Source organism: Rhipicephalus microplus, chromosome 5 (assembly GCF_043290135.1).
Source record: "Rhipicephalus microplus isolate Deutch F79 chromosome 5, USDA_Rmic, whole genome shotgun sequence".
Lineage (NCBI taxonomy): Eukaryota > Metazoa > Arthropoda > Arachnida > Ixodida > Ixodidae > Rhipicephalus > Rhipicephalus microplus.
In genome coordinates, this window is record NC_134704.1 from 216335042 (window position 1) to 216350601 (window position 15560).

The 15560-nt window shown below is 45.0% G+C and overlaps 2 protein-coding genes and 1 pseudogene across 13 annotated transcripts in view; 1 reads left to right on the plus strand and 2 right to left on the minus strand.

Moving 5' to 3' along the window:
- Positions 1-15560, plus strand: part of LOC119173521 (complement factor B) — a 1265978-nt gene that overhangs the window by 34074 nt on the left and 1216344 nt on the right. The window lies entirely within an intron of this gene.
- Positions 6351-7387, minus strand: LOC142817464 (uncharacterized). The gene is made up of 2 exons (XM_075894473.1): positions 6797-7387; positions 6351-6699 (listed from the first exon to the last, which is right to left on the minus strand). The coding sequence occupies exons 1-2, from the start codon at positions 7071-7073 to the stop codon at positions 6437-6439; spliced, it is 540 nt and encodes a 179-aa protein (XP_075750588.1). The 5' UTR covers positions 7074-7387; the 3' UTR covers positions 6351-6436.
- LOC142817198 (uncharacterized) overlaps positions 9880-15560 on the minus strand; it is a 30078-nt pseudogene continuing 24397 nt past the window's right edge.

The window sequence follows — 15560 nt, forward strand, 5'->3', positions numbered from 1 at the left end:
TGAAATCAGTAGCATCTTCTGCAAATAACCTCAACTTGTTTTTTCTAGTGAAATTGAGCACCGTAACTATTCCAAAAACACATAGAGTGTCATAACGTGAATAAACATGAGAAACTACACACAAAAAACTCTAACGTGTGGCAATATTTTCTTGCGAGCGCAAAAAAAAAGTAAAGAAACAACGCTCCCAGCAGTTACTCCGATGCGTCCGATACAGATACCAGTTGTAGAAAAGAAACGATCACATGATTTCAAAGAAATCGCAGCTAATTTGATTCATAATACGTTTTTCAGAAGTAACGAATTCACTTCAGGACAATGCTTTTGAAAATGCCAACAAACAATACATTGAAATGAAATGGGGTACATTTCAGAGATTTTCAAGCGGTCGCCTTTCTACCCACGTGTTTTCTACTAGATTGTGGGAGTTTATAACAAAAAAATTGCAAATGTATTGATGTATCTTAAGTTACAATTTACAAGTATCGTATTCGATACAGTTTGTGATGCAGTATTTTGTATCTGTAGCTCCGATACTTTTGTCGAAGTATCTTGTATTGTATCGCGATACAATTTTAAAGTATCTTTGCCAAGCCCTGGATTTGAAGAGTCCGTGCCATGACTTCATGCAAGCCTCTCACCAGACGGCGCCACTAGAACTTCTCGGGGCTAATACGAATGCCTTACACTTCAATGGCCACCCTTTAGGTCAGACGTCATTTGAACGCCACCAAATACATACCGGCAGTGCTAGTCCTGTCAGACGGCGACCATAAGTTGTTTGCCATTTCTAAAGCCAGTGAATACAATGAGACGTCGATAAGATGCTCTCGAAAAGCGTCATTGAAAGCTCTTCAAGTCAAGTGCTTTTCCAAATTCTAATTACAATAATGATTCTACAGATATATGGGCCGATAGCCAGGGAAGGTTAGTATGCAGTTTATTGTTGATGTAGTGAAGAAGATGAATGCTACTTGAGGATGCAGTGGTACTTGTCAAGCCGAGAAGAAGATGACGTTTGGTTGTCTCAATACTTAGGCTGGATCCGCCATTACGACGCCTGTTGTAAAAATATGCAAGCTGTTGCTTCTGCTGCTTCTAAAAGACCCATTTTAATTGGTCGATGAGGCGGGGTAATTCTATAATCTTGGAACTTCGCAACCGCACGTTGCCTCTGGTTACTACGATGTCCACGGATGAAGACCAAGTGGCTGCCGCGTCATCTCCGACTACTCCAGCTTTTGTTTGTCCCGGCTCTATTAAGCTACGCCACCCACCAATCTTCAGTGAGACTGACGACAAGGACTTCAAAGACTGGATTCACGAATACGACCGGGTGAGCAAGCACAGCAAATGAAAAGATGCGCACAGGCTCACCGTCATCCAATTTTATTTAACAGACGTCGGAAGCTGACCTAGCGCTTCGGAAGCTACGTGCCAAACAACGTTTGCGCGCTGTAGCTCAGCGAGTAGCCAAAGCTACACTAGCTACATTCAAGATGTGGTCTACCTTTCCGGCATGTTAACCCGGCTAAGACGGAAGCCGACAAGGTCAAGCACATCTTGAAAAGTGTGACAGACGACACCTTTCGGATGCTCGTTGCAAAGAACGCCCAAAAGGTAGCGGACATAATTTAACTTCGTCGAAGCTACGACGAGCACTGGAAACAGCGTGAGTCTAGTTATCACGCCAGTGTGTCTTGTGCTACGATTTTTGATTCAACGACGGCTGGCACTTTGGACGACCATAGTTCCTTGCTCCTTGAGATCAAGCAGTTTTTACGGAAAGAAGTCACGTGCGAGCTGTTCCTTGTGCCATGTACCATTAATGGTGCATCATCTACTTTGCCGACACCGATACAGTGTGTCATTCTGGAGAAAGTATCAAAGGTTCTACCCGCAGCCAATGTACTAGCTGTGTTGTGACTGCTACAGTGACGTATGCCGAAGCACTGACCACACCACGACATTTGCCTGTCGTGAAAAACTACGTCTCCGCATGCCCTAAGTTCTTCCCGCACGCCCTTCCGTTCTCCCGACAAACACTACAAATTCAGAATTCATGGCGCACTCCGGACGAGCTTCCCATACGTTTTGCCTGTGATTTTGCTTCTCGCGTAGCACGCTTTTGCTGCCCGCGTGAATTTCTCATGCATGACGACAAGTGGTCTAACTGTTATGACTTTCTACCAAGACCTCAAGCTGCCTCTCGCTTGACTTCCACCAAGGATAATTTTCCAGCTCGCCACAGCTTCAATAGACGCCGGTCACCTTCCCCTCTATGCCATTCTCCTTTCCCTGTGAGACGACGCTTTCCCCGCAACCCTGAAGAAAACTAAACACCGCTGTTCTGGAGCCAAGAATTTCGCAGCCTTCGTACTCGACAAGACCTCGTTTTTCGCCGTCTAATATTGTCGCTGTCTCCATCAAAGGTGTACCTGTTTAAACGCTGGTTGACACTGGTACCGCAATGTCTGTTATGAATGAGAAAGTTTGCCATAGACTGATGAGAAAAGTAACGATGCCTTTTCACAACTTTGTTTTGAGCACTGCGAGTCGCCAACAACTTTGCGCTTTAGCTGCTTTTACGGCAAGCGGTGTTATTGTTGATGTATTTCATGCCGTGCAGTTTGTGGTGCTGCCGAAGTGATCCCAGGACATATCACCTCTCCGAGACTTCCTCTCCTATCATCATGCTGGTGTCGATTGTGCCTGTGTCAAAGTCGAGTTCTCACCGTTATGTGACTCTGCTGCCATCGACTCGCCACCATCACCTGCAAAAGTGTTTGTTGCCGCTGACGCATCAATACCTTCGTTCTCATCTGCCCAAGTACCACTTTCCTGTGACGTCTCCTCTTACTCGACTGTTCTTTTTACGACGTCTGAAACCACTGTCTACCACAAGTGCTTCCTCATTCCTTTTGCTGTTCTCACTATCGGTGAAGCATCAAGTGCTGTGGCAACAGAGACTAACATCATCATCACCAGCTAGGAGCGCGAGCGTCACGAGATTGGCGAGTTGCGCTTCTTTCTGGTGATGATGATGTTAGTCTCCGATGCCACAGCTTCACTCTTCTTAAAAGTTCAAACAATCAGGAGCCTTCGCGTTGAGCGCCGCAAAGGTTGAGTGACCGGAATCAGTGAATCTCTCGCGCTTTCACTCGAAAGTTCTTGACGGGCCGATAGCATGTCGGTGTCAACTGATTCGTCAGCTGATACTTCCCGCCGTCGCACTTGGTCACAATGCCGCCGTTCTGTTCCCTCAGTCGTGTTCACTGTGACAAGGTGGTTGCCCTAATGGCCCCGTATGATACCTGGTATCGACCTTTTCTGTAGCCGGAACATTCGTGTCCAAACACGCTGTCGCACCGGCCATCACTCTTCTCGTTCGTTACATGACTTTGCTCTAACAGCATCTGTGGTCAGCATAATGCAGTCTAGTTTCGTTCGTATTTGATACCCCAGCAAAAGCTTCGCTGGAGACTTGCCCTTTGTCACTGGTGTGCGGCGGTAACGGAACAGAAATTATGAAAGTCGAGCCTGTTGCGGAATTTCTTCCTTTTTCTTCAAGCCTTCTTTTAACGTTCTTATGGATCGCTCCACTGAACCATTCGGTTCGGGATGATAAGGCACTGTCATGAAGTGTTTTACTTTGTTCTTCGCTAGGAAACAGCGGAATTGTAAACCCGTGAACTGAGGTCCATTATCTGTCACAAGAGTACGCGGTAGACCTAACCTTGCAAACAATGCCCTCAGGGCCTCCACTGTCACTTCTGTTGTTGCAGATGTCGTTAGAACTGCCATCATCCACTTTCTTTCGGCATCTGCAACTACGAATACCATGTGTCCTTCAATGGAACCTGCATATACGGCCTGCAACCTGCTCCGTTTCTTTGTCGCCATGGACCATAGTATACAGTGTTTGCGCTGGAAGCATTGCCGCAACCTGTGTATAAGCGGGACATTCACGCACCGATTGCTCGACCTCACTGTATATACCGGGAAAACAAAACAAAGATCTTGCAATGTTCTTCATGGTCACCATGCCTGGGTGTGCTCTATGAAGCAAGTCTAAGATGCGTTGATTTAGAGCCCCGGGAACACGATGCGGTGTCCCCAGTAGACCAGGTATTGGTAGTAAGTGAGGTCAGCCTTCTTGTTAAAGTACAATCGGAAGCGGCTCTGCTCTTCAGACAAAAATGTTGGCCAATGTTTCTTAACCCAGAATTTACCTTGCTGCAGCAGAGTATCCGTTTCTGTAAAATGTACCACATCGCTGACACTAATCACTTTTTTCCAAGCATTCCGAGTACAGGACATACTCTGGCAGTGTTTCTATGCTGGTATCGTGTAGTGTGTTCGGTATAGGCAGGCGACTTAAGGCATCAGCATATGAGTTTTCGTTTCACCTGCGATACTGCTATGTGTAAATAAAATTGTCCAAGAGAAGAGCCCACCTCTGAATCCTTCCCGCAAACAAGGGAGGAATGGCTTTTCCTAGGTTAAACGAAGCCGTCAGTGGTTTATGGTAGGTCACCAAAACAAAGTGTTTGCCAAGATTATTAGTCCTTAAATCGTGTGACGCCGAATACAAGGGCCAATACTTTCCTTTTCTAGCTTGGAGTAGTGTTGTCCCAACTTGGACAAAGTTCTGGAGCAAAATTCAATTGGATAGTCTGTGCCATTAATGCGATGGGAAAGTACTGCCTCCACTCCTACAGATGAAGCATCGCATTCCAATTTCAAAGGTTTCTCAGGGTCACAGTGCGTAAAAAATTTTGACCTTTGTATAGTCTGCTTGACCTTTCGAACTGCTTCCTCGTGTACCTGCTGCCATTTCCAGGTAGCTGCTTTAGTTAGCAGATTGTAAAATGGCGCCAGGAGTATGGAAAGGTTCTGTAAAAAATTTGCATAACAGTTGATTAAGCCTAGAAAGGATTTCAGTTTGCACACTTACTTGGGAACCGGTGCTTGAAAAACTGCTTTAATGTTGTCGTCCTTCAGTTTGAGCCCATTAGCATCAACCTAATGTCCGAGCAATGTGGCTTCTTGTTGTCTGAATTTGTTTTGTTGTTCAGCTTGAGGCCATATGCCCCGCCGCGGTGGTCTAGTGGCTAAGGTACTCGGCTGCTGACCCGCAGGGCGCGGGTTCGAATCCCGGCTGCGGCGGCTGCATTTCCGATGGAGGCGGAAATGTTGTAGGCCCGTGTGCTCAGATTTGGGTGCACGTTAAAGAACCCCAGGTGGTCTAAATTTCCGAAGCCCTCCACTACGGCGTCTCTCATAATCATGTAGTGGTTTTGGGACGTTAAACCCCACATATCAATCAATCAATCAGCTTGAGGCCATAGTCCCGTAACCGCAGCAAGACTTGTTTTAGCGTTGAAGTGTCATTGCGCCTCTCAGCCACTAAGATATTATCCAGATAGGCTTCTACACCTAGGAGATCCTTGAATAAGTAATCTATATGCCTCTGGAAGATGGCTGGAGCTGACCCAGGCAGCACGCCGCCGTTGGACCAATCTTGGACCAACATCGGCTAACATCGGCACCGACGTCGGGCCGACGTCGGAAGTGCAACTTCTTCCAATGTCGGGCCGACGTTCAAGCCAATGATAGGCCGACGTTTTGCCGATGTTTTAGCCAGTATGCAACCAAAATTGGGCCGACGAAGGCCCATCGTATTGCCGACAAAGCTGCCAATGTTCGGCCAACATTGGGCCATATTTCAGCCAATCACATGCCATTTTTACGCCGATGTTTGCTGCACGACGAATATTGGCTACGGATGTACGACCGACATTGGACCAATCCAGGGCCACATTGCAGCCAATCAAATGCCGTTATTACACCGATGTTTCCTGCACGACGAATATTGGCTACTTATTGGCTTGCCATTATGTAACGATTATTAGTAGGGAATTTTTCTTACCGGAAGATTTAAACAATATGCCTCGATGACCCGCTCTTGTAGCTTTGCAGCCCTGTATATTTGGGGCAACAGAAAATTGAATGCTGAGAACTGAAAGCAGTTACTCGATCTATTTCATCTTTTATACCTCATTCCCTTTGCTAACAGTAGAAGTGTAGTTTATTTTTTTACCAATTTATCTTTTGCAATAGCGAGTGCTTTATTTGGTACTGGTATTTGGTACAGCAGATCGAAAAAAGTCGTTAGGAAGTAAATGTTGAAAGCGTATGTCCCCCACTTGCAATCCCCACATATTTCCCCCACATGGTAATCGAGAATATTCATAGTTTAGAGCTTTTTTGTAACTAAAACATGGTGATGGTGCTTCTGAATCAGCATAAGCTAGCCGAACAGTGCACCACCGACAGTCTGCAGACTATTTATTCTTTGTTTTTTTTATTTATTTGGTACAACAAAAAATGTATACATTGAAAAATATATATACACAACTAAAAAATGCCCGCTCTACTGCAGGTCAGGTTGGGTTGGGGGCACAGTGACAGTGGTGCTGTCAAGGCCCTGGCTGCTGTGGCTGGGCAGGAAGCCAGCTGCCGCGAGCAGCCGATAATCTGCACTCTGAGAGTGGGGATCATCGGGCTGCTCCACAACAATTGCTTCTCTGAAGCGCCGCTTCCTGCCCCCACAGCGATCACCAGACCCAGGCAGCCACCTCTTAATAAAGTTGAGGGCCTCCGCCTGGTCGCACCCTGCTTTTTGGCAGATGACATCTGCATACAAGAACAGAAATACCATCGTACACATGAAGCACTGCAGTACAGAGAATACACAAGGGTATACACACATAAAACAATGAACAAGTCTAACCTGTCACTAATCTACAGAGCCTCAGGTTCACAAAGGCCCTTTTCCCTTTTCTGCCATGAAGGCTGTACAGCACTTCCACGTCATGTGCCAATACAGCTTTCATGGCATTCACACCAATTTCTCGGAGGCCACGTCCCCCAATCTGCAGGAGGTACTTGCGCTGTAAAAAAATGCAAGAAGCATAGATGGGGTAAACGCAACAGCACATCGAAATGTTTTCATGATAAAAATCTGCAAGAAGAGGACACTGAAAACAACAACTTGAATTTTTGGGCATCACAACATTTCATTGTTTTTTTACGCTAACTTCAACTCACTTGACCTAAAATGGTTTCCACATCAGCCCTCTCACACTCAGTGTGAGAACCTTTCAGAGTCCTTCTCTGATATGCAGTTTCGCTGTTATGAAATCAAATACAACACTGTTATAACCCTTAATAAATATTGATTCTAGCTATGAAATAGTATAATTACTTTGTACAGTGCTCAAATTCCAATACACGTTTCTTCGAGGTTACAATGTCTTTGCCTGAATGTTGACCAGGAGTAGCTTCTACAGGTGAAAAACGATAAAATATGTGGAATTCAAAAAGAAGCTTGGACATGTTTTTAATCAATGCATTGTAAGCACAGCACAACAAGATAAATGAACATGATGAAGGCGTACTAAGAGGCAACCTTAGAGCGACCAAATCTTGGTCATAGATGAAACTGATAGAAAAATAAAGGTCGCACTAGATGGTCGCACCATTTGCTGTTTATATTTTTCTGTGATAGCCAACAAAGAGGCATGTTGCTATAGAAATCTCATCACAATAAACAAAGGTGCATTTTTCTTCACACTGCGAAATTGGGTGCATGTTAGATTTTTAAAAAAGTAAGAAATCGGCTAACACAAGGCAGGGTGAACTGTAGCTCAAAGTAGAAAGAGCCGCAGCGGACACGAAATAGGGTGATAAATGAACAAAATTACTGAATGTCTGTTTTAAGCAGGCTATTGCTAGTCACTGCCCATCAAACACACGATGCCGCCTACATCGTCTGCTAGCTTAGGACAGTTCACTCGGACTTCACAGACTATAGTAAATACAGTCGAATCTCATTAATTCCAACACACTTAATTCTAACTGACGCAGTGGTCCTATCAAAGCTATACCGCGCTCCGAAAATGCTCTCAGCACCCCGCCCAATCCTGCGGTGGCACTTCAGACACCTCATCGCTGTGCTTGAAGAAGAAAATGAAGAAAAGGAAAGAAAAGACTGCGGTGGAATGTTTGCCAAATGCCAATCTGCGACATTCCTGTGCCCCGCTTCGGCTTTTTCCGTCCCTGCCACGTAGAGACCCTTCTCCTCTTAACACTGCGCAAGAAGAGAAAGAGGGAAAAAAAGCTGTCGCAGAGAGTTGGCTCTCTCATGCCGATCTGCAACGCGCCGGTGTCACGCTTCCCTGTTTTTCGTTCCTGCTATGTAGAGACTCTTCTCCTTTCAACACCGCGCTTGAAGAGAGAAAAAAAAAAGCTGCCGCGGAGTGTTTCTCTCTCGAATGCCGATCTGCTTTTCTCCAGGTGGAGACGCTCCTCCATTCTCATCATGTGCTGGCCACGCTCCGGCTGCAGCGCAGATGGTAACAGTGGAAACACAGTTGTCTTCGAAGAGTGTCAGCACTGGACATTGCCGTGCGCAACTTCTTTTGCCAGGAGAATACTGAAGCCGAAGTACAAATGCTTTGCAAACTGCACGCAAAACTTGTTGACTCGTTGCAAGGCCAACGTGTACAGACACGTATTGACTACTTTAATTAATGACGGATGTCCTGTAATTTGTGAATAAAACTTCTCCATGCACATGCATCACTACATGGTGAGCCCTCCGCTCGTTTACCGTATTTACTCTATTCTATCGCGCCCTCGATTGTAACGCGCGCCCGGTTTCCACGACAAAAAAAAAAAAAAAACTAAGACATCGGTTGCAACGCGCTCCCTTTTTTCTCGTTGGCCCGCTTGATCACACCACTCGCGAAAACGACTCTTTTTGAGAGCGTCTTTCGTTTAAATATGAAGTACGGGGGAAGCTTATGCCTATCTGACGTGCAACAGAGCATTGCTGTCACTCTAGTTTTACCGTGGCCCGATGTCAGTACACAAACTTGCTTCGCCCCCTTCTCCTAGACGGTTGTGGTGCCAGGCATGTCGAAGTAAAGAGGCGTGTGATCGGCATTCCCGATTTGCCCAAGCAGGTAGCCGTTGTTGTGCCGCAAGTTTAGGAGGAACCTCTGAAGACTCTGAAGCTTTTCTTCGTACTCCTCCGGCAACTTCCGGCATATGCCCGTTCGCCTTCGGAGGGAAAAGCCTTTTCTCTTCATAAAGTTCGTTAGCCAGCACCTGCTCACTTTAAGATGGCTCTGCATTAGCCCTTTTTCTAAGGCTAACTGCATAGCCTGCACTTGGAGCAGTTCTGTCGTCACGGGCCGCTGTGCCGCTCACTGCTTAATCTCATGCTCGCCGAGCAGCTCTTCAATTTGTGGAAACCGACCCTGCTGTGGTCCACTGAAGCCTTTGCGTGAATCTTTGCTGTCGACAATATTCTGCTTTTGTTTCCGCCAGTCCCGCACGCACGTTTCGGGAACTCCGAATGACCGCGATGCGGCCCGATTTCTGTCCGTTCCGGCACACGCGACGACTTTTCTTTTAGAAGCAGCATTGTAGTGCACTCGTCGAGTTTTTGGAGTCGGCCCTACCATGCCGTCGATGCTAATGTACTACAAGATGACGAACTCCTCAGCACACGTATGAAGTGCCGCGCATGGGAAATACATAGGCAGAAATGACCGACGCACCATGCCGACGCACGTAGGAGGCGGCCATTTTGTAAGTGGCGATGGCAATAGAATGACCATATTCATTTTTTTTTCGTACTCGATTCTAATGCACATGCGATTTATGAACTCTCTTAACCTGAAAAAAGGTGCGTGTTAGATTCAAGTAATTACGGTAACTTTCATTATTTTGAACTTCTTTTAATTTGAACAAATTTTCTGGCCTCTTAGAGTACGAATTATTCATATTCGACTGTAGTACAGTGGCTCATGGGATAACCTGACAAGTTTGTTTCCCGAAACACAGTATCTTAAAGCAGTACTAAATTTCTGCATGTTACATAGGCATAAAAAAAATCAAGAAATATACACCAAAGCCGCAGCCACAGCTTTACTCTGCACAGCTGCCTCTGCTGCCTCCACTTCTCCAATTGTACCAGCAGGCAGCCGGAAAAGGTCAGAGGGGCGCTGTGCTGGCTGGGCGTGCTGAGGCACGGACAAGAGCCGTACCTTGTGCTTCAGCTGTTGCACCTCCTGCAGAACCTCTCTTTGTTGCTGCCGGATGCCAAGTTGGATCCGCAGGATCCGTAGCAATAGAGCTGAAACATACAAGAGTACATACCATATTTACTCACACAATTTGCATCCTCACATAATTTGCTCACCAGTATAATTAGCCAGCCTGCTTTACTACAAGAAACTTTTTGCTCGCATACTTTGCCCTCCCCAACCAGCCTGAGCCACCTTGCCAGCACACACACAGACACATTTGACTTCATGATGCTCTGGTCAGGCACATCTCTTGTCGAGCAGGCGAGTGCAGTCTTACACAAAATGGACTGAGTGCAAGGTCCCTGCTTCCATGAACTTTTATGCTTTCCCTAGAATATCGAACTTGAAAACTGAAACCCGTTTATGTGCAGTCCGAAATGCCTAAAGGTTTGCCTCCTATTTTCCCACCTCTTCCACGGTAAGAATGTATTCCCGAGACACAGCACAGATGTTGAACCCGTGCAAGGACCTGTCACATCAACTAGATGAGGCAGGTTTTCGCACTCATTTTTTTTTTGGTTTTGCCATCTGGCCATTGTGTTTTTACCGTTCCTTGTGATAGGCTACAATAATTATATACGAGGCAGATTGCTGTTATAAAGCTTACCGAAGAAAACTGAAACCGTGCTACCGCTAAGCACATCAGCGTGGAGTTCTTCGACATGCAATATTCAGTATGGAAGCCAGCAGAAGAGTGCGTTGAATAAGACTTAGCATAGAAGCTTGGGTGTGTTGGTTAGATATCGGAGGGAACACAACGCAATAGAAGACTGGGACAAGGAATGGACACACACACACATGAAGGGCGACACACACAGCACTGTGTTGGCATCGCGCTTCCTTGTCTGCATCTTACTTTACGTTGGGTTCCCGATAATTATTGGAGAGTACTTATGTTCTCTGGTGTAACCCTGTCGTGGGAACTGGTTTTTGTGAGCACTGTTCGGAAGAACTTCAAGAAAATGGGGGCATTTGAACAGGCTTAGCAAACAAATGACAATCCGCTTTGAGACAGCTGTGACAGCGCCTGCAACATATATTCCCAGTTGAGCTTTTATACCAGTGATTCCTACTGGCTTCGCACATGACCGGATTGACAAAAAAAGTACACATAATACGCGAGTATATACCGCATTTGACTCTGTAGCTTTGATGAACCAGGCAGATACACAAATTTATCCAAAACTCCATTGATTCTGTTGCAAAATTATTCAACAAACAAATTGCAATGTTATCCATGTTACTATACGATTGTGGCACTTTACCATTGCAGCTTTCCAGGAGGCACATATAGTGCAGCCTTAGTTCCCCACTCGCAGTTAATTGTATGCAGTAGGTTGCTCACAGCAACTGACTGCATGCAATGGTGAACATCTTGCATGCTTGCACCGCTGTTTCAGCATGCTGGCTGCTTCCCATACGGCTATCAATTGATGTTCACAAAATTGGGAAGATGAAGAAAGACTACACAGTGCCCTCTGGCCACCCTATACTCCAAACCTCCAGCCAACAAACAAACAAAAGAAACAGAAGTATGCAAATGAATATTATTCCTAATGCAGCTGGAATGGAGTGTAGTTTTCACCAATTCTGTGTGTTAAGTCAATATGGAGTGAGTTAACTCTATAAAGTAGCTTTTCTCATAACAGTGTTCACTCTATTGTAACACAAGGAGTGACTTCATAGCATCTAGAAGGAAAAATAGAATCTTCAGTATTTGATAGAAATGTGAGGCTCTACCTTAAAACAACAATAATCTGGAAAAAGAACTCATTACATTCAAAAAAAAAAAGTAGCACAGTTGATCCCCTTTACAAGAGACGCTGATGTAACAGACAAACGGGGATAAGAGGCACCAGTGTGCAGGCTGACATTTGGCCCATCATGCATCAGGCACTCCGTAGATGCGCCTGTGCAGCCGGGAGCCCTGCAGTCAAGCATGCTGAGCAAGACTGTTGACCACTTAAAATGACACATTGCAACAAAATTTCAAAACTTCATTTCACAGACTTCTGCAAAAGCTTCTTACACTCTTGCATAATTTTTGAACAAGCTTCTCTCATTCTTGCGTGATTTTCGTCAGAACATATAAGTGTTGGTTTTATATGTCCCCAAAAACTTGCACAATACAAATAGCATACATTAAAGTCTATCACTTAATACGTGCATAGTGTAACAATGAAAGGAAACTCACGCATGGTTTGCTCCGAGCCTTCCCCGTGCGGTGCCTCCTTGAGCCTTGGAGAGCACTGTACAGCTAGAGCAAAGTAGCATCAATCCAGTGTTAATGGCAGGTTAACAAAACAACAAAACTAACCCCCATATTCATAAACACTCCCCGACTCGACTTTCACCCTTCACTTGACAGAGTTGAGCACTGTGCCGCTGCTCGTTTGAAAGCGACGCTGCGCTACTCGAGAATCACAGCAGATTATTGCTGACATGCAGCAATTTTCTCTGCTTAGAGACGGCACTCCCATCAGCCATCTCAAGTGAAGGTGAAGCGTTGAGTGGAGGGACGTTCTGGAATACGGGGGTAAGATTGGTTGCAAGAACACTACGATAGACACACTTAATTTTTACACTTCATCTATATTGTACAGCTACACACATTCTGCATCCTTATAATGCAACATATACATACGGGCTTATAAAGTAAACACTGTAGGCTGCTCAAATAACACCTACACAAAAAAATTACCCAAAAGTGGCCGTGCGCAAAGTACTTTTATTTGAAACTCACAAAACTTTTGCGGTGATGGAGAATAAATAAGACAGGTTACGCTTGGAGGCACATGAGACCTTCGCAGCTTTCATAAAGTACAAAAAACAATATGGTATGTGTGTGTGTATGTATACATGAAGCTTCAGCCTTTACATACGGTTTCTTGAAAGAATCGACTATGAATTTTATGGCACCTGTGTCCTTCAGCGCAATTGAAAGCCTGCTGATCAGTGTGTGCAATTGTGGAATAGTTACATGGAAAATGGCATGAAACACATAAATCAAATTTTTCTAGCTAGAAAATATGCAGCTGTGTATACACAACACATGCTGCAAACAGTGGGAGGTGACCACAAGAGTGATTTGAGTGTAAGCGGCAGTATTCCGCATTCATGCACCCCGCCATTTTCAACTGTTGCCCAAAAGCAGCACCACTTCAGCGTGCTACTTTTTTTTTACATCATAAACAGCACGGAATACAGCGAGGATGAAAACAACATACGCAATTAAATTTTGAGCACTATTTATGGTGCGCATGATTGATTGATTGATATGTGGGGTTTAACGTCCCAAAACCACTATATGATTATGATAGACGCCGTAGTGGAGGGCTCCGGAAATTTAGACCACCTGGGGTTCTTTAACGTGCACCTAAATCTGAGCACACGGGCCTACAACATTCCCGCCTCCATCGGAAATGCAGCCGCCACAGCCGGGATTCGAACCCACGCCCTGCGGGTCAGCAGCCGAGTACCTTAGCCACTAGACCACCGCGGCGGGGATGGTGCGCATGAAAAAAAAAATAGGCCTTTGTACAACGACGAATTCATAATTTGCCTTCACGGACCTTCTGTTAGGCTGCACCACATACAGATTTTTTGTGGCTTTCAAAAAAGATTTGAAAAAAAAATAATAACCGTGTTTACTCTCGTCAAGAGCGCACTCACTAAGTCACCCTCATTTCAGTCGCCAAAATTTTGAATTTTTTTTCTTCCACATATTAAACACACACCTTATGTTCATCCGCTGAAGTCCCACGGGCTTCCCCCCGCCCCCATGCCGCCTTCGCTCGCTGCCACGTGCCATTTTATTTTTGTTTCTATTTGTTCACGGAACGTCCCCTGTCTTTTTTAATTATCTCTTGTAACATATGTGGCATTATCTTCTTCCCGAGGTGCCACAGGTGCTCTGCTATGTAGATGCACCATTAAACTAGTATTTTTGATCAACTGTGCATTTCTGATGTTTACCTTGCAAGTACGTAAAACTGGCATGCTTCTTCATCTACGATACACATGTGGCTTGTCTCACTTTGAAGGAAAAGTTAGCATACAATGGTGTAAATGCTTAGAATTTGAAATATTGAGGCAGCAGCACACCGGAGATGATCATATGGTAAAGAAACAAGTGCTGCCTTATTACTGGCAAGTTGTCACTTATATGTACAAACAAATTTTGCGAGCTAAAAAAAGTACAAAAGCACAGCGAGGCTATGGTGTGGTTCAACCTGTGGATTCGCTTCATTTATCACGCCATATGATGAAGCTTCCTTTGGTAAAACTGTTCAGATAAGAAAAAAAGTTTGCTGCCCAATACAGCAACTATACAAAGTGTGCACGTGCATCTCGCAGCGCCTTTTCGTCACTTCCGAAATGCGCCACCAACATGCCCGGGCACCAACCGAATCTATCGCCTACAACTGCCATGTTGTCTCCTTGTGCTTGCACCCGTTTAGTTTTGCCTCACGATGCAAGTTTGAGAAATTATGAGCTGCTAGTGAGGCAAGTTGATTTAGTAGTCCACGCAGAGGGAGCAGAGCTTAGGGTGTTTCTTCGCTGAAAGTTATAACCTGAAATTGAGAACGCACATTCCGATTTTCCTAAAAGTACCAGTGTATTTGGCTGGTGCAGATTAACAAAAGCTACTTGAAGAAACTTTGCAATATTTGCATCTTCAGGTGCAACTTCATTACGGGTAAGTGCCATAGCCAAGTATTTACCTGCAAACAGATATAGCTTACCAAGATACTGTACATACAAACTTGTCCGCAGTTAAAATCATGATGGCGAGGAAGGCGGTTAAAATCGTGATGGCGATCGCGGAGATTTGGCATTGCACTGAAACAAACTATAAAGAATGGAAAACAATATTAGTTCACTTTGAAGTATAGCCGATCGGTTGAAGTTGGGCGTCAGAATTTTTTTTAATTAGTCAATTAATTCTATACACGGTCTCTATCATGTTCGGTGACTCCACTGTACATTAGCGTACAACAAAAGCAAAATACAAAGTGAAAAGTGTGTTAAAGCATACGCGAAAAATAAAGTGATGACTGGCATTACCGCGGCACACACCACGCAAAGTCGCTATCTGCCTTGTATAGTATTTTCCTCGACTATTTCCACAAATTGCAATCAAAGAGGCTCAAGCTCAACATCAGCACTGTTTAAAACACTTCGGGGGGGGGGGGGGGGCATTGCTACTTTGGTGGCGTAGGCCGTGACAATATATTCATAATATTATATCTCTTGTAAACTTGCCTAGCTCTGCACGACTAGTTTTCGATAGGAGCAGCTGCGCTTCGCACATCCACTCTTAAAATTGTGGCTCGAGAGATTTTGAGCTTTCACTTGTTTTTGGGCCAGGCAATTTGTAGTGAAAGCAAGATAATA